The 21,514-nt window shown below is 50.4% G+C and overlaps 1 protein-coding gene across 5 annotated transcripts in view; it reads left to right on the plus strand.

Annotated features, from left to right (window-relative positions):
- Window positions 1-4,355: 4,355 nt before the first annotated feature.
- GLB1L2 (galactosidase beta 1 like 2) overlaps window positions 4,356-21,514 on the plus strand; it is a 42,341-nt gene continuing 25,182 nt past the window's right edge. For 2 of the 5 annotated variants that reach the window (XM_008021596.3, XM_038004955.2), the window contains exons 1-6: window positions 4,356-4,607; window positions 14,717-14,764; window positions 15,150-15,347; window positions 16,751-16,819; window positions 17,402-17,497; window positions 19,734-19,842. In XM_008021596.3, the coding sequence (XP_008019787.2) occupies window positions 4,522-4,607; window positions 14,717-14,764; window positions 15,150-15,347; window positions 16,751-16,819; window positions 17,402-17,497; window positions 19,734-19,842 (606 nt within the window). In that variant the 5' untranslated portion in view covers window positions 4,356-4,521. Of the gene's footprint in view, window positions 4,608-14,049; window positions 14,069-14,716; window positions 14,765-15,149; window positions 15,348-16,750; window positions 16,820-17,401; window positions 17,498-19,733; window positions 19,843-21,514 lie in introns of those variants that run through there. The other 3 variants (XM_008021598.3, XM_073022492.1, XM_038004954.2) reach the window with 3 other exon arrangements.

Consider the following 21,514-nt stretch of genomic DNA (forward strand, 5'->3'; position numbering starts at 1 on the left):
GAGCCAGCATCGTCTCCCATACGGATTACTGTATGGCACCAGTGATCCTTCTAAGTTATCATCACCGCCATGTTCAAACCAGGCAGTGGCTCCCATTTCATTCAGAGTCAAAACCCTACTCTTAAAGGCCCTGGACGATCAGGCCCCTGTGTCTCTCTGTCCTCATTTCCTGCCTTCTTGCCATCACCTCCCACACTGTCGTCCTAGCCTTTCCTTGGACACCAGGGACACCAGGTCATGCTCCTTCCTGAGGGCTTTGGTACGAGCTGTTCTCTCTGCTTGGGCGGTGCTTCCTCCAGGTTATATCTTGGTTCGCTTGCATGGAGAACTCCCACTGTGTTCCGATCTTTGTTCAGCTAATGTCTTTCCAGGGAGACCTCCTCTCTGCAGACCCCTCCCCGCTGCATTCCCAGTCCTCCTTCCCTTATTACCTTCCCCCCCCCCCCGAGATGGAGTCTCACTCTGTTGCCCAGGTTGGAGTGCAGTGGAATGATCTTGGCTCACTGCAACCTCCACCTTCAGGGTTCAAGCAATTTCTGGCTAATTTTTGTATTTTTAGTCGAGATGGGGTTTCACTATGTTGGCCAGGCTGGTCTTGAACTCCTGACCTCAAGTAATCTGCCTGCCTTGGCCTCTCAAAGTGCTAGGATTACAGGCGTGAGCCACTGGGCCTGGCCACCTTATTACTTTTTAAATTTTTGCAATGGTGTTTATTACCTTTAAATATACTCTACAGTTTATTCATTCTGTTTCTGTTGTCTTTCTTCCCTAGCTAGAACAGAAATTTCAAAGAGAAGAGATCTTTGTTTTGTCCACTGATACATCCCAAGCATGTGAAACAGCATGTAGTTTATGGTCATTACAATTTGTCATTTACTGTTTAATAAATACAATGTTGCAGAATTAGATCTTTGGCTATTAGGCCTTCAAAGGCTGAGCCTGAAAAATGATAGTTTAGACCTGGTAAGGCTAAAGATCAAGTTCTGTGCATCCCTATCGGATGTGCACAGGCCCCTTCCAGTCCCACTCACATATCTTTGGGACTGAAAAGCTTTTTCTACTTCCTTTAACTTAAATCTGCCTTCTCTTTTTCCTAGGTCAAATCTCCATTCCAGGACTTTCTATTTTATTTTTGTCTAGGGTTGAAATGGCCCTGATTTATTCCCAGGAATTCCCCTGTGTTCTTAATTTCTTTGTTCAAGACCCTGGCAACTTGACATCATGACTGGACTTTGCTCCTCCTGAGTGGAGGGTGGATGGGGGGTGCTGGACAGAGGTGTCTGTCCATAAGGAGGAGGTGGGGAGCAGAGGGTTGTATCTTGGTCCAGGGGCCCAAGTGACTGTACTGTCATAGAAGCCATGTTTTTCATCTTATTCTCATGACTAAAAGAAATTTTGCCAACGTTTTCCTAAAATTCAAATATGCTGCGTTTAAAGCATTAGCAGAGTGCCCTCAAAAATGAGTTATGTGAATGAATAATCTGTAAACCTGTTACCTATTAAAAATAAAAAGTGAAACAGCAAATGAGACTAGTTTGATATGATTGCTTTTCCCACGTGACTTCACTGTACTGATTCTGAACGAGTGTGGCTTTTATTCTCCTGTGTGTGCATTTCGTATGTATTTATGTTTCCCACTGACTATCTGTGACATAGGAATTTTCGAGGAAGGAACTGTGCCCTCTGGGTCTGTTGGAGCTGACTTAGAGCAATGGATATGGCATACCAACAAGATGTAATTTTTTTTAAAAAGCATTTCTTATATTTTCTAAACCCTGGACACTAGAAAGAAGGCCTGGGAAGAGGATGATTCCTGTGTACCAAGGATTCATTACCAAGCCAAGCACCTTGCCAGACCACTTTGTTACACCGCTCTTATGCCAGTTCATTGTAACTGTAGCTTTTGTTCCCAGGGATTTGAGGATTTTCATTGTCTGCTTTGGGTTAAGATCACTAGACATTTTGGAAAGGAGACACTGAAGGAGTATCTTGCTAATGTTTTAAAAAACAAAAGTCTCAGACTGGAAATGGTGGCTCACACCTGTAATCCCAGCACTTTGGGACGCCGAGGCGCGTGGATTACTTGAGGTCAGGAGTTTGAGACCAGCCTGGCCAACATGGTGTAACCCGTCTCTACTAAAAATACAAAAATTAGCCGGGCACGGTGGTGGGTGCCTGTAGTCCCAGCTACTCGGGAGACTGAGGCAGGAGAATAGCTTGAATCTCGGGAGGCAGAGGTTGCAGTGAGCTGAGATTGCACCATTGCACTCTGGCCTGGGTAACAGAGTTTGAGATTCTGTCACAAACAAACAAACAAAGTCTCAGCCTCTCAGCAAGACACATCTCGGGTTAGTGCTACCCTCGTAGCATTCTGTGGTATCATTAAGCCCAGATAGAGTAAAATTGTTACTAGACTGTGAGCAGGATGTGGCCCTAGTTAAGGGGAAATTTTTTTGGCCGGGCGCGGTGGCTCAAGCCTGTAATCCCAGCACTTTGGGAGGCCGAGATGGGCGGATCACGAGGTCAGGAGATCGAGACCATCCTGGCTAACACGGTGAAACCCCGTCTCTACTAAAAAATACAAAAAACTAGCCGGGCGAGGTGGCGGGCGCCTGTAGTCCCAGGTACTCGGGAGGCTGAGGCAGGAGAATGGCGTAAACCCAGGAGGCGGAGCTTGCAGTGAGCTGAGATCTGGCCACTGCACTCCAGCCTGGGCCACAAAGCGAGACTCCGTCTCAAAAAAAAAAAAAAAAAAAAAAAAAAAAAAGAAAACACTCGGTTATGTATATTTTTCTCACACAAATAAAAACGAAGGACACAAGGGTGGGCCAAGGAGTTCACAGTTTCTAAACCCATGTTAAATTTCTGCTAAACATTTGAAGAAAAATGGAGATGCTGGTATTGCTTAAACCGTTTGAGAATTCCCTTATATTTGATAGATTCTGCTGCTGCTCAAGGTGACCAGAAGTGAGAGGATGAATGTGGGGTGCATGTCTTTCGGATGGTCCCCTGCAGGTAAAGGGGCTAGCCTTTGACAATATCTCCACGCTTAGGGGCTAGCTGGTATTCCAGTTAAACCAACGCGTTTTCATCGTGGACTTCACAGCCATCAAGCAATCATAGCCTTACCAAATGGAGAAAAGGGGCGGGCCTGGAGCGCGTCCACGGGAGCGCGCCTCGCTCTGCGCGCCTCTGGGAATGTCTGCGGTGCTTAAGTCAGACCCGGATTGCACCAAGCCCAGCTTATCCTCCCCAGTTCTGCCAGGGTTTTTTCCCTCTTGTTTGTTGTTCGTTTGTTTTTGCCTGTCTTTGATTTAACTTTTGCTCCTTGACTAAATATATGCTTAATGCTAGACAGGACCCTTCATACCCAAGTCTGTGTCTTTGTTCCAAGATCTGCAATTTCATTTGGTTCCTGTCGGCTTTACAAGTTCAAAACTATGCCCCAGTTTAGGAAATGAATTCAAAGCATGTGGCAAGGGAGACGTTCGACAGACCCTAATGGCTCTGGAAAACATTGCCCGTCCTCGAGTTTCTTTCAGTAAAATCTGAATTTTGTTCTCGGAAGGAGTTGGGTTTGTGATCTCTACAAAGTGTAAGTTGCACCTAAATACTACATCATGTTCTTTGGGACATACATTCTGTTTCAGAATAAGAATTATGTTCTTCCTTTCCTAAAATGTGAAGGTTTTATATAGAACTTTTTAAAATAAAAAATTGGAAGCGCTTGGAGTCAAGGTCAGAGTAAGACTCAAGGAAACCAAAGACAGAAAATATTTGGACCCCTCCTACTCAGACATCAACCACATTGAAATATGTCCAAATACAATTCTTCAAAATCCTGGCTTTTCACGGGATGATTTATTATTTAAAAAGTTGTTTGCTTCAGAATCTGAGTTGTTTTAAGATTCTGTTGGTTGCCCCTGCTTTGCGGACGCGTTTTGTACGTTCTTGCTAATGTAGCGCTGCGAGGGGCGACGTGACCTCGGCGTCTGACAGGTACGCGGCGCTCCCGCACCGGCCTGCGGCTCGCGAGCAGGAAGACGGCGAGCTCTGCACCGCTCCACACTCCGGGGACCCGCCCCGGCCAGGCCTCTCCCCTACCGAGACCTTGTCCCCGCCCCGCCCCCGCCCCGCCCCCGCCGAGGCCCCGCCCCGCCGGCCCCGCCCCCGCCAGCCCCTCCTACCGAGACCTTGTCCCCGCCCCGACCCCGCCGAGGCCCCGCCCCCGCCAGCCGCGTCCCCGCCAGCCCCCCTCCTACCGAGACCTCGTCCCCGCCCACCAGCCCGCCCCGCCCCCGACAGGCCCCGCCCCGGCCCCGACCAGCCCCGCCCCTGCTTGCGCGAGGCCTAGGGCGGCAGGCGCGGAGCCGCGGAGCCGCGAGCCCCAGCCAATGAGCGCCGGCGGGCTGGTTGCCCAGGCGACCAGCGCGCGGCTCCGCCCCCCGCGCCGAGGCTCCCGCGCGCGGCTGAGTGCGGACTGGAGTGGGCACCCGGGTCCCTGCGCGCAGAGAACGCGCGATGACCACGTGGAGCCTCCGGCGGAGGCCGGGCCGCATGCTGGGACTTCTGCTGCTGGTCATCTTGGGCTTCCTGGTGCTCCGCAGGTGAGAGCGAGCTTCGCGCAGCACCTGCCGGACCCCGCATTCCCCAGCCCTCCGCACCTCGGGTTCTCTCCCGCGACCCGCGAATCCCGAGTTCCCGGGGGGAGCAGTCCCAGCTGCTTCCTTCTGGGAGCTCCCCAATACCCCGAGTTCCCCTGGGGCTCCAGGCACTCCTGCCTCGCGATCCAGGCCTCTGGGCGACACCGGGCGTGCCCTCGGGAGCCAGCGTCTGTGCCCCGAGCCGCCCACCCCGCCGCGCCTGTGATGCCGGGCTCTGCCCCTCGTGGACGGCCGCAGCCCTCCAGCCGTCAGCGCTCTCTCAGACGCACCCCCTCGCGGCCCTGTGCCCACTGCTCCGCGGAAGGCTCCCTCTGCTCTTCCCCCAGGCCCCCCTTTTCCTCCCAAGCCTCTGGGAGGCGCCTTGTTCCGCAGAGGCCGGCACTTCAGCCTGGCAGCTACGGTCTAGCCAGCTCGCCTGGCAGGGTCATAAGAACAGTGTCCGTGGGCCTCCAAGATCCCGGGTCATGATTTGTTTGCAGTTCTAGGACTGATAGGTCATCTCTCTCCACTTTCCCACTATTCACCTGTTACCAGCTCACTTTCCTCTCCCCTTTTTACAAAATGTTGTTTATGGCAAATGAGTGGTTTCAGTGGTACTGTGACTTACCCACAGCCTGTGAAAAAGTTTTCTGGGTGCCGTAGCCCAGAATTTTTCTAAACTGGGCCTATTTTAAGGATTCTACAGCCCTGACCCTGTCTTTTAGGTCAGCACTTTCCATATTCAAAACCTCCAGTGAGTGGGAAGCCGACTGGCAGTATCGAATGAACTGAACGGTTGGAACTGGTGGCAGGCCCTACCCCACTCAGCTTTGTCATTTGCTTCTTTTTTATCCCCCTTCTTAGTTTCTCTAAACTTCCCCTGGGAGGTAGGGAAGTTTTTGGTGGAGATAAATATCTGGAAGTCTTTTGCGGCCACAAGAACACATTGACAAACTCAATGTTTACACCTTGTCAAGACTTGATTCTTGTTTCTGAGATAGTGAGGAAATCATATTGTTTGGGAGAAGGACGTGATTTTCTTCTCATGCTGGGGCCCAGAAAACTTCAGGCATTTCATTTCTCCAGTTGTTCCCAAGATGTTTTCTGTCCTGCCTAAGATCTCTAAGCCATTCCTCTCTGAAGATTGGCCCTGGCTCCTGTGGGATGCTCAGCTTTCCTCCCTTTGCAAGGCTTATGCAAACCCTGGAAGAATTACTCAGGGCAGCAGCAGCACATCTTCCTGCATACAGCAGGGTAGCAAGGCGCCCAAGCTGCCAAGAGGAAGTCTAGCGGCTGCAGGCCTGTTGTTGATCAAGGATATAGAAGTCTGTGCAGGGGACCCACGCAGGTCACTATTTGGGGCAGCACTGTGGGCTTGAGATGGGCCGAGTGGCACACCCAAAAAGTCCCCAGGAAAAGGTATGCGAAGGAGGCTGAGTGTTTGCTATTGTTTGGTGGGACAGAGGTGAGGTGTCAGGGAGCTGACCTAGCTGGGAAGAAGCCTGAGCTGCTTTGAGGTGAGGTAACCGTGTCCCCACCTAGGTGGGGTGGCCGCACTGGGAGTCAGTCTTGGGCCATTGGAGCCGCGTAGAATGGCAACAGAGAATAAAGAGCTGCGACCAAAGGCTGTGAACACAGTTTGACATGCCTAGGAAAGTTGTTTTTCTTGCCACTCCATCCTTCTAGCAGGTAGGACAGAAGCTCAAGGAGCTCTGAACCAAGTTCAGGGCCGTCTCTTTGGATCCTGTGGAATACATGTCTTTTTGGCGTCTTTTTGATTTTTTCTCCCTCATGGGTATATTCTGCCAAGTTCATCCTGTCTGACTTGGGCTGGACACCAATGATTATGAGTTGCTGTAATATCTCTGGAGGCAGGAGGAGAACATCCTTTTTGTCTTTCCCTCTTCCTGTCTTGCTCCAGCTCTGGCTGGGTCATTAACTGAGTGGGAGGTGCGGGCCTCTCCCTGCTGTTACTGGGGAGTGTTGAGGTGGCCAGTGGAATACGGGTCACATGGAAACTGGCCACCAAGTTCACTCTTTGTGGAGCGAGCTGTCAGGAGCAGCCCTTTTCCTGTAGCAGAAGGCAGGTGTTTGGACAGTGGCTGGCATGGGGTGGGAGATGTTTGGCTATAGCTTTTCTTTTTTTTTCATCAACTTTCCCTTGGGCTGGTTCATGGTCAGTCATAGCTGGTGGGTTACATCATATCAAAGAGCTGGGATGACCAGGTTGACTTTTGGGGGAGGATTTCAGGCTTAGAATTTTTATTTTTATTTTTTTTAAGCTTAAACAGTGGTCTTTCTTAAAAATTACCTTTATTGGAGTTTAATTGTCATGCAACAAACAGCACATAGTTAACATGTACAGTCTGATACACTTTGACATATATCTAAATCAGGCTGTGAATCTACCACCACAGTTAGGATTGTGAAAACAGCCACCAGCCCCCAAGGTTTCCATGTCCCTCTCTGTCATCCCTCCCTCCTCCTCCTCCCTGCTCCCCAGCCCCCGAGCAACCACTGATCTGTTGCTTTCTGACACAATATATTGGTTTGCATTTTCTAGTGTTTTATCGAATTGTAATCTTAAAGCATGTTCTCTTTTTTGGTCTGGCTTCTTTCACTCAGCATATTATTTTGAGGTCTGCGATGCATGTTTCAGTGTGAACCATGCCTTTGAGCCAGTTGCCTTTCATTCTGTTTCCTATTCCCACTCCATGAACACAAGAATGCCTGCTTGATATTATCTAAAGGCATGGTTCTCTTTCATGATTTTTTCCTTAATATAAATGAATCACTAAGCAAAAATACACTCAGCTCTGCATCTCTCATACCTGAAATTTCAGCTGGGAAAGTTGAGAGAGGGGAAGGCCTTCAGGTGGGCAGCCAGCATCATGCTCCTAAGAGGTAAGTTCATTTCTTCTCTGAGCCCATCTCACACACTGCCCTGACCTACCGTTTTCTGTATTCCAGACCGCAAATTCTTCCTATAGAAGGGAAAAGGAGGAGCTGTATCAAACTCATTCTCCTGAACAAGGTGGCTAACTTAGCAATGCAGGTCACTTTTTTTTTTTTTTTATGTGAATCATGGCCAGTCCTGTCTTCCCAGCGTATGTGGCCAAATCATGCCTCTCCTCTTGAGCGTCTGGGAGGTAATTGATTTTATGGGCCTTGCCTATTCTAGGACTCTGCTCTGCTTGAGGCCTGAGTCATATTTCATGGAATGTTCAAACTCTTTGAACAGTGTTCCTTTTATCTTGTAGTAGTAAAGTTTTCAGCATTGGGAAGTGTCTCTTTCAGCAGGTGATCACCTGTTGGACACAGGTGGTGAGGGATGTCTGAGCCACCCTGTGCTGGGAAGATCGAGTTGGCTCTGGGATTCTTACAGGACCGTGCTAGCCAGCAACAGAAAGAGACCAGAGTTGTCTTGGAGCAGCCATAGTGTTGGTGTAGGTGTGATTCAAGGGAGGGACTGGGCTACCAACAAGATTGGGGACAAAGGTCCTTGGCTGCAGAAATAGCAGAAAGTTGATCAAAGGGTTTTTCCCACCTTAAGATAAGGAAGTAGCAAGTGAAATAAAAACATGTAGTCCTTGATGAAGTGATGCAGAGTTCCACGAGGTCGTGTCAGACGCTCTTCTGGGAAGAATTCAGGAGATCCTGCAGCCTGAGGAGAAAGGTTTTAGAACATTTGGACCTGAAAAGGACTCCGGGGTCTAGGCACAGACTCCCTCCCTCGCCATCGTCACGCAGCAGAGGCAGGTTTTTTGGTGTCAGTGTTGGGATATTTGCCGCTTCCTCTCCACTCCGTTTTAGATTTTGCTTAAATCTATTGCTCTGGATGTTACAGACCGTATTGAAAGAGAGTTCTCATGGTGTGAGGTCTCCTGGGATAGAAACGCAGCAGGTGTTTTCAGAGGCTCCTGCTAACGAGGTAGATATTTCTTGACTGGTGTCTGCCCGTTAGAGACTCCTTGTTGATACTCACAGCTTCTGTTTTTGACACTTAGCAAATAGTTAGTGGGCTTGTTCTTTTCAAGCACAGATTGTATTTTTTGCCCTTAAGAAGTTATTTTGTGAGTAGGTAATTTATGAACATGGTAAGTGTTCAGAGTGTGAAAGGGAATAAAGTGAAAAGAAACTCCCACTCCTGGCCCCTAGGCTAGGTCCCTTCCCTGTCCCCTCTTCATATCAGCCGTTACTACTGACAATGGCTTCTTTCAGAGATATTCTATGCATATACAAGAAGATAGCTACACATATTATCCTACTTGTCCGTTAGACACATAATTTATTTAAACAGGCTTCTATTGATGGACATGGATTGTTTGCAATCTTTTAGCTACTGTAAACAAAGTTGCCGCAGATATCTGCTGGATGTATTTCTATAAGTAGAATTGCTGACCGTAGGAAAGATTCATTTTAAATCTTGATAGACATTTCGAAAATAGTACATTTTATTTCTGTTGGAATCAGTGTAAAGGAGATTCTGCACCCAAATCGATAGGGCCAAGTCGATTCTTGAGTCTTGTAAGAACCAGTGCATCTCTTGTGTATATTCATAGATAAGTCCTATGTGGTGGATTAAAAAAAACATTGAACATAGTTATGTCTTTCCCTATTCGTGAGATCATTTCATTTAGAGTCTACAAGCATCTCGAACATCAGGGGCTTGTTATCAAGAGTAGAGGCCTTGTGTTTTCTAACAGAGCTTTCACTTCTCTCTGGGTGAGACACAGTCCTTTTCCCGTTTATGATGCTGTCAGTGGTCCCAAAGTACTACAAAAGTCACATAATGTTAGAACACTTTTTGTTGTTGTTATTGTTGTTATGTGGTTGATTAGAGTGAGGGGTTTTTGTTGTTTTGCTATTGGATCTCAAGGTTTTGGTCTAGTAAACTCTTCTTCACGTACTCACTTCCTACAGTCTTTAGGAAATATTGCCCTCTGAACCACCAATCCTGCTTCTGGGTCAGAGCCCGGATGTGAGGCCAGGGTTCCTGGCTTACCTGGGAGCCCTTTCAGAGGAAAAAGCGGAGGAGCTAAGATTGCAGGAGTGCTGTGGACCTCTTGCTGGGGACCTCACATCTCTGCAAAATGCATATACTTGCCTTGGGAATGGCAGGCCTAAGCCTTTGGGCGTAGTTAATGCCTCTCCCAGCAAACATGAGTCCAACACCTTGGGCCCAGACCAAGGAGCACATACAGAAAGCTGGGCCAGACACAGGGACTGACTTCCATTTCCCTGAGGCTGAAGTTCTTGGAGCCCGGGAATTGGTCCAAGAGGCAATATCCTGGAGTAGAGTTGTTAAGGGCACCATCTGGGCCAAAGAGTGAATAGTTCCTTCTTCAGGCCCTCAAATTCTTTTGCTGAGGGTGGAGGGAACGTGGCTGAAGACTGCTGGGACCAAAATATCCCCAAACGGACAGTTTAGGGCAGCAGGATGTCCAAGGAAGTTGAGCCTCATGGGAGCCTAGAACGGAACCAGAATCTTGAGAGTGATGAATGGAAGTCTGCACTGAAGACAGATCCAAGTGAGGAATCCCCGTGTGTTTGATGTCTGTGGGCAGCTGAACACTTACCATCAGATGGTGGTCTCCGGCGTGGCCACTTGGAGGAGGGTGGAGGGGAGTGTTTTCTTGGTCAGGATCTTCATAGAATTTCCTGGTTTTGGATTCAGTTGAACCTCTGTTTAGGGCCCTAATAGGGCCACAGTGTACCTAAAACTTGAATTTGTAAGCTATCATCTCAGATGAACAAGCATGTGAACATATTATGTTATAGTGTCAACATAACCAGCCTTTGGGGCCGACAAGGACTTATGTTCTGGGAATCAAAGGACAATGATTGCAGTTCCTGACTCAGATGCCAGCTTGCGTATGCCCATGGCCAGCCTCGGACTGCGTGAGTGCTGCCTGGTCTCTGCCGGCGGTCATCATATTCCAGATGTTCACGGGGCTGTCTCTGCCGTGCCCAGTTGCATGGATCCTGGCCCATCTGTGTCTGGTCATACTCTGCATAGCAGACCAGAAAGAGATGACTGTGACCCCAGTGAGGCCTCCCAGCCCTACCATGACCCCGGTTCCTGATGAGTGTTTGTAGGATTGACGGGTGATGCAGGGATGCCCACTGGCATGGCAGGATGCATTTCAAGCCTGGCACACCTCACTCAAGGAGATCCTTTCTGGTGGTGACTGGATCTGGCTCACCTCCCACCCAGCCGCCCTGCAAGGTCCCTTCTGAAACTTGACAGCCAGTCCCATTCCCAGAAAGAGGTGGTGACCTTGTCACCTGCTCATCTGCCCTTTTCCATCCACTCACATTTTTACTACACCCAGAGTCTCTTGACTGCTGGGGCCTGCCCTGTACCCTTCATCCTCAGGACCCACCTCACCAGTCAAGGAAAAATTACTCCAGAGGGCTCCACCTCCCCCTGCTTCCTCACCACGGGGCACAGCAGAACTTGGTACCTACGTCCTCTGCTTCAGATTTCCATTGCAACCAATTTTTGTGTCTGCAGCTTGCACAGCCTTCAGCACAAATAGTGCATGCCCCTTTTCCACTTGCCAAAAGGGAACTGGTGAGGATGGGCCGTAGAGGTCTTGTTATGTGGTTATGTTCTTCCAGGAACCTCACCTTGGACCATGACCACGGCCACCCTCTCCGTACAGGTGGAGGAGCAGAGCCTGACTCTGAGCAGAGCAGACCTGGGCACCGAGCACTGAATTCAGGCCGGTGGCCAGGGTCTGCTGTCCAGACTCTTCTAAGGCGAAAAAATCACTTTGTATAAATGAAGCCAAGATAAACAGGCGACAGAAATGTCAGGAGAAAATGTTAACATAAGCTCCAGTTCAAAAGAAGGCAGGTGTTCCTGGTTTCATCAAGTAAGGGTCCATCATGGATGAACTGCTCCCCAAGAAAAGTGATAGAAACATGCTGGGCTTCCTTAGGATTTGGTTAGCTCCTTGGTATCAAGCCTAATTTAGGAGTAAAGTCTTGCTGACCTTTAAACCAACCAACTCGAACCACACAGTTGATATTTTCTTTATTTTATTATTACTGAGTTACTCAGGAAATTATGGGGTTATTTTCCACCTTATGATTATTAGTATTAATGATCATTATTAGTGTTAATCACCGTTTACATGATGCTTCATTGTTTGTGAGGCTCTAACTTGCATGGTCTCATTTACTGGCAGTGAATTCCTTGGAGAAACCCAACACGTATCATCCTCATTTTCTTGGTGAATTCATCCCTTTTAGTAATGTATTGACAACTTGTCCAGTAACCTACCAGAAAATTCCCAGGAAGAAACGGTTGAATTCTCCAGAATTTGGAATTGGATAACAGCTCGATTGTTTTTTGTTTTTGTTGTTTATTTCATTCCTCTTGATATGCACTGAGAAGAATGTTTTGTTCTAAAAATATAGAAAATTGTGTGTTATAAAGACACTAGCAGAGACAAGCTCCATCCAGGGAGGGAGTCTATGTAGTGTCAAAGGAGAGGATGCAGATTGGGCTTCTGAAGCTGTAACCTTGGGATTGGTTAGAATGCAGATTTTGATTCAGTCAGTCTCAAGTAAGGCTTAAGGTTTATGCATTTCTGACAAGCTGCAGATGAAGACCTGGAAATCTGGTTGGTGGACAGAAGTTGTTGAAGCGGGATGCCTCTTTCCAGCTATCTGCACTTTGAGTCAGGCGGCTGTGACCCTGAGGGAGTTCAGAGGCCTCGCTGCCTGCAGACCACACCTGGAGAAGTCAGCCCAGAGGGAGGTTTCCTGATCCTTAGTCATAAACTAATCAAGGGCACAGGTTAAAAGTGTTGGTTACTAGCAGGGACTGTGTCGGAATGTCGGTCACAGAGAGGCTTTTACAGCCCTGACTACACCGCTGCATTTAGCACGGTGGGGAGGGGAGGCTCTCGCACCCATAGATAGACGTCAGGATAAGTAATGTGTGCTTTAATAAGAACTGGAGATCGCGCTTTTGAAGTTCTGGCTGGAGAATAAGGTTTGGCACCTGGTGGAGTGATTGCTAAGTTGTATTGTCACTGTCTTTAAAAACAGTGACATTTTGTGTGTGTGTGCATGTGTGTGTGTATTTTCACCACCAGATTGTCAAAATGCCCCTGTTTTTAAGAAAATAATCTGTCCATCCAGTTCTTCCTCATTCTGGCCTGAGGTGAGCCCAGCATGTGCCTCTGAGGGAACCAGGGGGAGAACCTGTGTTGTGGTGGGCAGGTGAGTCTGGTGAGTACCTGAGGCAGGGAGGGCCGAGCAGGAGGCAGGGTGTGTGCTTTGGAGCAGGTGTGGCCTGAGCAGTTGCGAGCCTGTAGCCAAAGCAAAGTGCCTGGTGAGCAGAGCAGGGGGCACCAAAGGAAAGCCCGGACAGTGGCCCAGAGGGGCCCGAGGCCTTGTCTTAGCAGTCCAGGGCTTCATCTGCAAGGATGTAGGCCAGCAGAGTTTCTGGGAAAGGGCAGATCGCACATGTTTTCAGCTTTGCAGGCCATGCAGTCTCTATCGCAAGTACTCAACTGCAAAAAAGCAGCTGTATGTAGATGGTGTGGCTGTGTGCCAATACAACGATTTACGAACACTGAAGTTCATATAAATTTTTATGTGTCCCAAAATATTATGCTTTTGATTCTTTTTCAACCACTTAAAAATGTGAAAGCTCTCCTTAGCTTGCAGGCTGCACAAAGACAGATGGCAGGCTGGATTTGACCCAAGGCCCAGGTTGACCCACCTGTGGCATACAGGCTGTGTTGGTCTAATAGGATCTCAGTGTACAGAATCTTTTGTGGTCAAATTTTAGAAATTGTAATAAGATGGCTTGGCACAAAGTCCAGCACATAAACTATATACCACAATGGGAAGAATGGAGAAGTTGAGATTATTCCACATTAGGGACATAAAACCCACTTGTGGCTATTCTCTCTAAAGTTTTCTCTTTGGAGAAAAATGTGTGGTGAATAGGTTCCCATAGCGCTCTAATATGCAAACATATGCTACAATAAATTGATTTCAGGTAGAGATAAGACTCTTCGACTCACAGCAGAGAGCGCTGCATTTCTCCGGGACCCTCGCAGCAGCCTTTCCGAGCAGCTGGGACAGGCATTAGCCTGTTTTACAGAGGAAGAAGCTCCTGCCCACAGAACTGGTGTCACTAACCCAAGGCAACAGTTCTACCAAGCTGGGGGCCAGGATTCACATCGGATCTTCCTATTCCGGCTGGTGTTTTTGTTTTCACTCTCTCATGCAGTCCTTTGGAAGAACTGTGCCCTAAAATGTCATTTGCAAGCCGTTTACTAGAACATGGAAGTTTTCTCTTCAGAGAAAGAAGAATGTGGTGAACAGATTCCTAGGTTGCCCGGGATGAAATGACCCTTTCATCTGTAGCAGCAGAACTGTAGTCCTGGAGCTTTGATGTGAGTTCTAAGGCCTGGGGGCTGTGAGAAGTAGGAAGGAGTAGGTAAAAAAGCACATTTCTTTGCCTGAGAGTGGCCCCAGACAAAATTCCCAAGAGGCTGGCGATGTCCGAGCTATCTTCTGTCCTGTGGGCCCCCTGCCCCCTCCCCGTCTCTGGCCACCTGGGCCTCTCGCTTGCCCCATCCCTCCGTGACATGCAGCTAAGGGGGCGTCTTGTGCAGTGTGGCCGGCTGGCCACCGCCTGCTAGTGTGAGGGCAGGAGCCAGCCCCGATGAGGACAAAGGCACAGCCGACACCGGCTCCTGCCCCAGACTCAGCCATGCTCTTGTTTCATGCCTCCACCTTTCATGAACTTCCTGACCTGAAATGTGGGCCTCCCCAGCTTCTCTCACGGCTTTCGGGAGACGGGGTGGGAAGGAGACCCGCCCTGCAGCGCCGAGTCACTGGGACCCACCTGAGGGGCTCCCTGGGGCCGACCCCAAGAGATGGCAAAGGAGCTTTCTCAGGGCCTGAAGCCTTCGAAGCCTTCCCGTGGGCGACTCTGCTCTGGCTGGGCCGTCTCGTGGCGGGCGCGCGATCTTCAGAAGATAATGAAGACCTGGAATCGGTGGATGGAAGGACGCCGCTAACGCAGACCCTCTTTCCAGGCCTCTGCTCCTCGAGTCGGGCGGCTGCGACCGTGCCGGGGCTCGGAGGTACCGTGAAGCTGCCGCTGCTTTCGCCTTCAGCCGCGCGGCCACGGAGCTGGCCATGGTGCAGCCGCCCCGCCCGGCCCCAGCAGCAGCCTCTCCCCGTGGCCGACCCCGCCTCTCCCCCGCGGGCCACGAGCCCTCATGCCAGGGCTGTTTGTCTTGCTCCCGGCTGCAGCCTGGGCTTGCCCTTCCCCTGCCGCGGTGCCCCGTGCTGGAGAAAGGCCCTCCCAAGGTTGGGCCGAGGCGGAGGGGGAGCTTTTCCCAGCCAGCTGGACGCGGCCCTCGTTAGAAAGAAATGCCGAGGACCTGTGACGGGCGAGGGAGTGTGTCTGCACCGCGGCCCCTGCGGCCTGCAGCCTCCGGGCCCCAGATGCCTTTGTCTTTCCAGGGCGGACTGGAGCGCCCTGGTCCCTCTGTGGCTGCGCCATCGGCAGCTGGGGCTGCAGGCCAAGGGCTGGAACTTCATGCTGGAGGATTCCACCTTCTGGATCTTCGGGGGCTCCATCCACTATTTCCGCGTGCCCAAGGAGTACTGGAGGGACCGCTTGCTGAAGATGAAGGCCTGTGGCTTGAACACCCTCACCACGTAGGTACTACCCCCGCCCCCATGGAGCCTGAGTAGGGCGCCTGGTGTCTGCATGCGAAAAATATAAGAGGAAGCAGCCCAGGTCCTCTGCCCAGGGCGAGAGAGCCAGGGTCTCCCTCCTCCTCCCCACCTCAGAGCTCCTGACTCATGGGCGTGAAGGGACATGGATGTAAGGTCTAGAGGAACCAAAGTAGCGATGTCGCACAAAAGAGTATAGTGAAGGAGGTGAGTGCAGATTGAGGAGGTGATTCACTGCCAGGGAATCATTTTCTTTAACAAGCAGTCTTCCCACTTCCAGTTCATACAGCCAGTGAGCGGAGCCTTCTTCCGAAGAGCTGCCCGAGAGGCTCTCTGGCCCCGGTTTTCAGCACTCCTCTTGGGCAGTGGCCTTAGGAGGCTGTGGTTGTCATCTCAGCCTCTGTTGTGATGATTGGCACATGGAAGGCACACAATAAAATGTTGAATTTGCAAATCATTTATAAAATGTGCTCAGTTGCGAATAACCTGGATCTTTTCATGGGTTTCCCCCGCAAATTGCCAACAGATACTTGACTCTAAGTCTACGAAATAAAGGGAGTGATCAGGCTGGATTATTCCATGTTTAGGCAAAAATATGTGATTACAAATCAAGGAGATGGCTTTTCATGGGTGGTTGATGAACTGATTTTGAAGACAGTTCCTTAAAGAGTTACAGAAACGCGCTGAGCCTTGACAGCTTCCCAGAAAGGACTCCTGAAGGTTGCAGGAGTGCAGCAGGCTCAGCACTTGGCCCCACAGAAGCAGCACCGACGACATTTTCTGAAAGGCAGAACTCGTGTGTCTGAGTTGGAAGCCAGGCAGCCTCTCCTCCTTCACCTGGGAATATTCTTTGTAGTGGGCAGAGGCTCTGCTGAAGCCAGTGATGGGGCGGGGCTGGGAGAAGGGTAGTTGTCATCACTGTGTCATCCATGAGTCGTCCCTTCCGCCTGTCGAGTTGAGCCTGTCCATGAGCCTGCTCTGTCCCTTCTCCTGTCTTCGGAGTTGGAAGCGTCATTCTGTTGCATGTTTTGCAGTTCTGGGTGCTTCAGTAAATATAGGATGATCACTGAGCTTTCCTCTTACTCCTTGTAGCTGTTTTTCTGATAAAGTTACATTTTCTTCTCCAGTGGGGCGTGGGCATGGTAAGCTAACTGGGGTCGGAGCGCCTGGCCTTTTACTTCGCAGGTCTGTGCTTCGTCCAGATCTTGTCAATGCAGAGGGAAGAGGGCTTGCCCTCGATTCTGGTCCCTAGATCAGTTCACGTAGTTCTTGGTTCCAGTCCTAAAATCATGAAGAAACCTATCTTTAGCCATCATATTGGATTTTTGGGAGATGAAGTGGAATGAATAACACACTCTAGCCTATAATTATCATTTCTGTTGCAGCTACGTTCCATGGAACCTGCATGAGCCAGAAAGAGGCAAATTTGACTTCTCTGGGAACCTGGACCTGGAGTATGTGGTGTTGCTGCTTCTGTGACCTGGCCAGGGGCAGGGGCAGAGAGGTGGTTACCTGGGGATGGACTAGCAACCAAAGAGAACCAGGGAGGGACCTGGGTCTGGAGCCCTGTTCTAGGACTGTGAGAGGCCCTGCACCCAGGGCCCAGACACTCCTCAGCTGTGACCTGTCACCCAGAGGGGCTGGGCCTGCAGCTTCTGGGCCCCACTTCTCCACTGCAGCCCAGAGGGGCAGAAAACCCGGGAGCCGCCCGACTCTGCATGGGGTCCGGCTGCCTGGGCTGGGGCAGGGCGGCCCCTCTAGGCTAACAAGGCTGTTGGGTCAGGTTCACTGTTAAGACCCCTGTGCCCTGGCTGTCACCCTTCCTCCTCAGGCCCCCAATGGGGCTGTGCAGAGGCTCTGAGGCTGGGAGCAGCTCAGGCCACCACCCTGATGTGGGAGTCCCCGCTCTTTGGGGGATGGGGCCGAGCTGTCCCTTCGCCCCACTGGGCAGCTCCTCCACCCTGTGACGTGTGTGGCCCCCACCCGGCCTCATCCTGGGCCGTCATGGGAGGGGCTGACGATGTGGACCTCCCTAGGGCCTTCGTCCTGATGGCTGCGGAGATCGGGCTGTGGGTGATTCTGCGTCCGGGCCCCTACATCTGCAGTGAGATGGACCTCGGGGGCTTGCCCAGGTAAGCGGGGCTGGGAAGGGTCCTGTGTGCTGTTGCCCAGGTAAGCGGGGCTGGGAAGGGTCCTGTGTGCTGTTGCAGAAAGCTCATAGACATAGGTCTAGTTTTGTTTCCGTGTTCCAGTTCCCATTCCGTACGGAATTTCCGTGTTCCAGTTCCTGTTCTGTACGGAATTTCCTTTTCAGGAAAAGCAGCACCCAGAGGGGATCACGTTCAGTGATGCTGCAGTGAGTGCCTTTGCGGAGCCTTGCATGAGCTGCTTGTGTGACAGGCAGCCGCAGGGCTGGCCCTCCTGGCATCTCGTATTTCAGGGCTTTGCTGTGGAGCTGGGAGCCCTGGCACGTCATTCACCTGCTTGTTTACAGTATGGGAAGAATCAGACCTTCCCTGTCTGTTTCTTTGTTTTTTGAGACGGAGTCTTGCTCTGGCACCCAGGCTGGAATGCAGTGGCATGATCTTGGCTTATTGCAAGCTCTGCCTCCCGGGTTCAAGCGATTCTCCTGCCTCAGCTTCCCGAGTAGCTAGGGTTACAGGTGTGTGCCACCACACCCAGCTAATATTTGTATTTTTAGTAGAGACATGGTCTCACCATGTTGGCCAGACTGGTCTGGAACTCCTGACCTCGTGATCTGCCTACCTTGGCCTCCCAAAGTGCTGGGATTATAGGCATGAGCCACCACGCCGGGCCTTCCCTATCGCTTTCTTAGGAATGTTTCCAAGCATATTTTGAAAAGTCCAAGTATTTTGATAAAGTATAAGAAACACAAATTCTTGTTATGGTTTTGTCTTCGTATCTCGGCCCACATGTGTCATCTTCCCAGTGGCAGTCTTGGCTGAGGTTGTTATTCTGTGGTTGGAGGGGAAATCTGGACAGAAGTCAGCTGGGACTTCATTCATTCCTCATCCTCAACATTGTAGCCTTTGAGATTTTCTTGTTAACAAGTGTAACCTTTCTCAGCCTCCCAGTGTACCAGGTGGTTAGACGCAGACTGCCTCAGGGAAGAGGCCCATCCTTGTCCCCAGCCCTCTCCCCTTCCCCGGGGAGCCCTGGGCTTGCTTTCCTCCTGGTTTCCAGCACGACCTGCCCTTCCCTCAGAGGCATAGCTTCTGTCTCCACTACCCAGGGTCACTTCTCAGGCACTCATCCATTCAGCCTGGTAGGCTCGCCCTTGACACGATCACAGCCAGGGCAGCCTCTCCAGTCCCTGCGGATTAGAAAGCTGCGTGCCACCGTCAGCGATTTCCTCGGCTTAGCCAGGGCTGGGGACAGGAGGACGAAGGGTTTAACAGTCTTAACTTAGAAGCAGCGGGGAGCTGTGGCACTCAGACTCCCCTTTCCCACCCCGCCCATGTGGCACCTGCCCATGCATGAGAGGGGCATGTGGGCACACCCGCAGAGGGGGAGTCCGGGCAGGAGTGAGAAAGCTAACCTGTCAGGTGGGGTTCGAATGTGGGAGTGTGGGTCTAGAGGAAACTGCTCTCTTCACCCGTTGTTTTACCCACAGAAATGGAATAATTTCCTGACCCTGTTTAGGACTTCCAGACCAGGGCGAGAGGAGCCTCAGAGCCTTTTGTTAGGAAATATAAGTGTCTTCTCAGAAGCTGAAGTGAGAAGGAAGCCCTGACTCCCGCTTTGGAACCAATCCATGCTGCTGTGTTCCCCTGGGGAGTTTGGGATCACAGCAACAGGGTGGAACGAGAATTCAACTCTTGCTCACCTGCTGCTCTGGACTGAGCTCTGCACAGCCCACGCCACTGATGCCAAGGCGTTAGCCGTGTTGGCAAGGATGGCGGCTGCCTCCTGCTCGGCCCCTCGCAGTCTCTGTCAGGCTTGTTTTTTGGGGTGACGCTAGAGGGTTGTGTCTCCTCCTTCCACAGCCTCAGTGATTCCTAACCCTTTTGGCTTCACTCTTTGTGATGCGATCGTAGAGCAAGTTCTCGGAAACTAGGCCTGGAGTCTTCGAAAAGCTCTTCTCACTGCTGGCAGCCAGGCCCTGTAGCTGTGGGGCTGGAAATGAACTTCCACCAGGCTGTGTCCTTCCACCAGGGGGAGGGAAGCTGCAGGAGTGCGGGTGGGTGTGCGCCCCAGAATCAGTTTGCATCGGCTCCCCACTTCTGGGCTGAGTGGGGTGGAGGAGGTCACAGGTCATTCCGGAGCACTGTGGGGCCTCTCCCTCCTCACTGCTCCCAGCAAACCCACCGTGACACTGACATCCTTCCTTCCCCTTTATACTTCAAGCTGGCTACTCCAAGACCCTGGCATGAGGCTGCGGACAACTTACAAGGGCTTCACCGAAGCAGTGGACCTTTATTTTGACCACCTGATGTCCAGGGTGGTGCCACTCCAGGTACAAGTAAATGAGGCCTTCTTTGATCTTGGCCTGTCTTCCTCTAGGTAGTGGATCATTCTCGGTTAGTTCTCAGACCAAGGGTCCTCCAGTGTTTTTGAACACAGGAACAGGTTCTTCCCCACTGCCTGAAACTGATAACTGAGGGGCTTGCAGTAGTTGTCTTTTGAAAGATCTGTGCATTTCAGTGTTGTCTCACTTGGGTGTGTTACTGAAAGGACAGACAGATGTAAGGGCTCACATTGCCACATACGGCACTGGAGAGACAGGGGTGCCATGATAGCCGGGAACACGCATCCACCGGCGTCTCTATCGTGCCAGAGAGACGGGGTGCCGTGACAGCCGGGAACACCCGTCCATCTGCCAGTGTCCCAGTAGCGCTGCGGCTCAGTTCTGCAGGGGGTGGAGCACGTGTGGATTAACCTTTGTCTGTAAGACTGTAGGAGTTTTTATAAATTATCAAAGTCCTGTGGCTGACTTGACGAGATGCTTCCCTCTGCTACCAAAGAGGTGCTGCATGTTCCACATTTACTACTCAAAACGCGCGTTAAAGTAAATTCTGGGGGAGGAAGTATCTTAATTTTTATATAACGATTGGAAGCTGTGGAAAGCAGGAATGGGAAAAATCACCGCAGTTGCTCTGTAAAACCAGAAAGAACAACACTGAGAAATTAGTACATTAGCAAAAAATTAGTTCAAGTCAGTGCTGTGGAATACTCACCACACATAAATCAAAGGGGACTGCCAGAGGAAACACAGGATGCTCAGTTATATTTGACTTGCAGATAAGCAAGGAGTAATTTTTTTAGTGTAAATATATTTCAAATACTGCATGGGCCATACTTACACTAAAAAATTATTGTTGTGAATTCAAATTTAAGTTTATGCCTGGTATTTTTGCTTACTAAATCTGGCAACCGATGGAAGCCGATGGAAGCAAGTAACTAGGAAGTCAGCCTAGATCTTGCCGGGAAGCTGGGGCCACTGAAGGGGTCAGCAGGTTGTAGGAGTCGGGTGGGCGGCAGGAAGCCATCCTGGGAGCAGGGTCAAGGCACTTGCATATCTGCAGTGGGTCACCAATGCGTCTTTTTCAAATGATAACATAATAATTATTATTTACCATATTTAAATAATCACATAACTAATTACCACCCAAAAGTCCCATCTCTGAATACTGTCACACTGGGGGTTAGGATTTCAACATGTAAATTTTGGGGGAACACAGTCTATTGCAACCACTGTCTGTCTCCAGACCTTTTCTGTCTTCCCCAAAGTAAACTCCGTGCCGGTAAACTCTCCATTCTTCCCTCTCTCAGCTCCTGACAACCATTCTACTCTCTGTCTCCATGCATTTGATCATTTTAGCTACCAAATATAAGTGAAATCACATAGTGTTGTGACTGGATTATTTCACTTAACAGCGCACTCTAGGTTCATCTGTGTCATAGCCTGTGCCAGAATTTCCTTCCTTTTGGAGACTGAACTATGTTCCATTGCATGTATCTGACACGTGTGTTCACCCATTGACGAACATTCGAGTCGCTTCTGCCTTTTGGCCACTGTGAATGAAGCTGCTGTGAGCATGGGTGCACGGATGCCTTCTGAGTCCTCGCTTTCACTTCTTTTGGGTATATACCTGGAAGTAAAATTGCTGGATCAACTTGTCATTCTA

The sequence above is a fragment of the Chlorocebus sabaeus genome, chromosome 1 (assembly GCF_047675955.1).
Source record: "Chlorocebus sabaeus isolate Y175 chromosome 1, mChlSab1.0.hap1, whole genome shotgun sequence".
Lineage (NCBI taxonomy): Eukaryota > Metazoa > Chordata > Mammalia > Primates > Cercopithecidae > Chlorocebus > Chlorocebus sabaeus.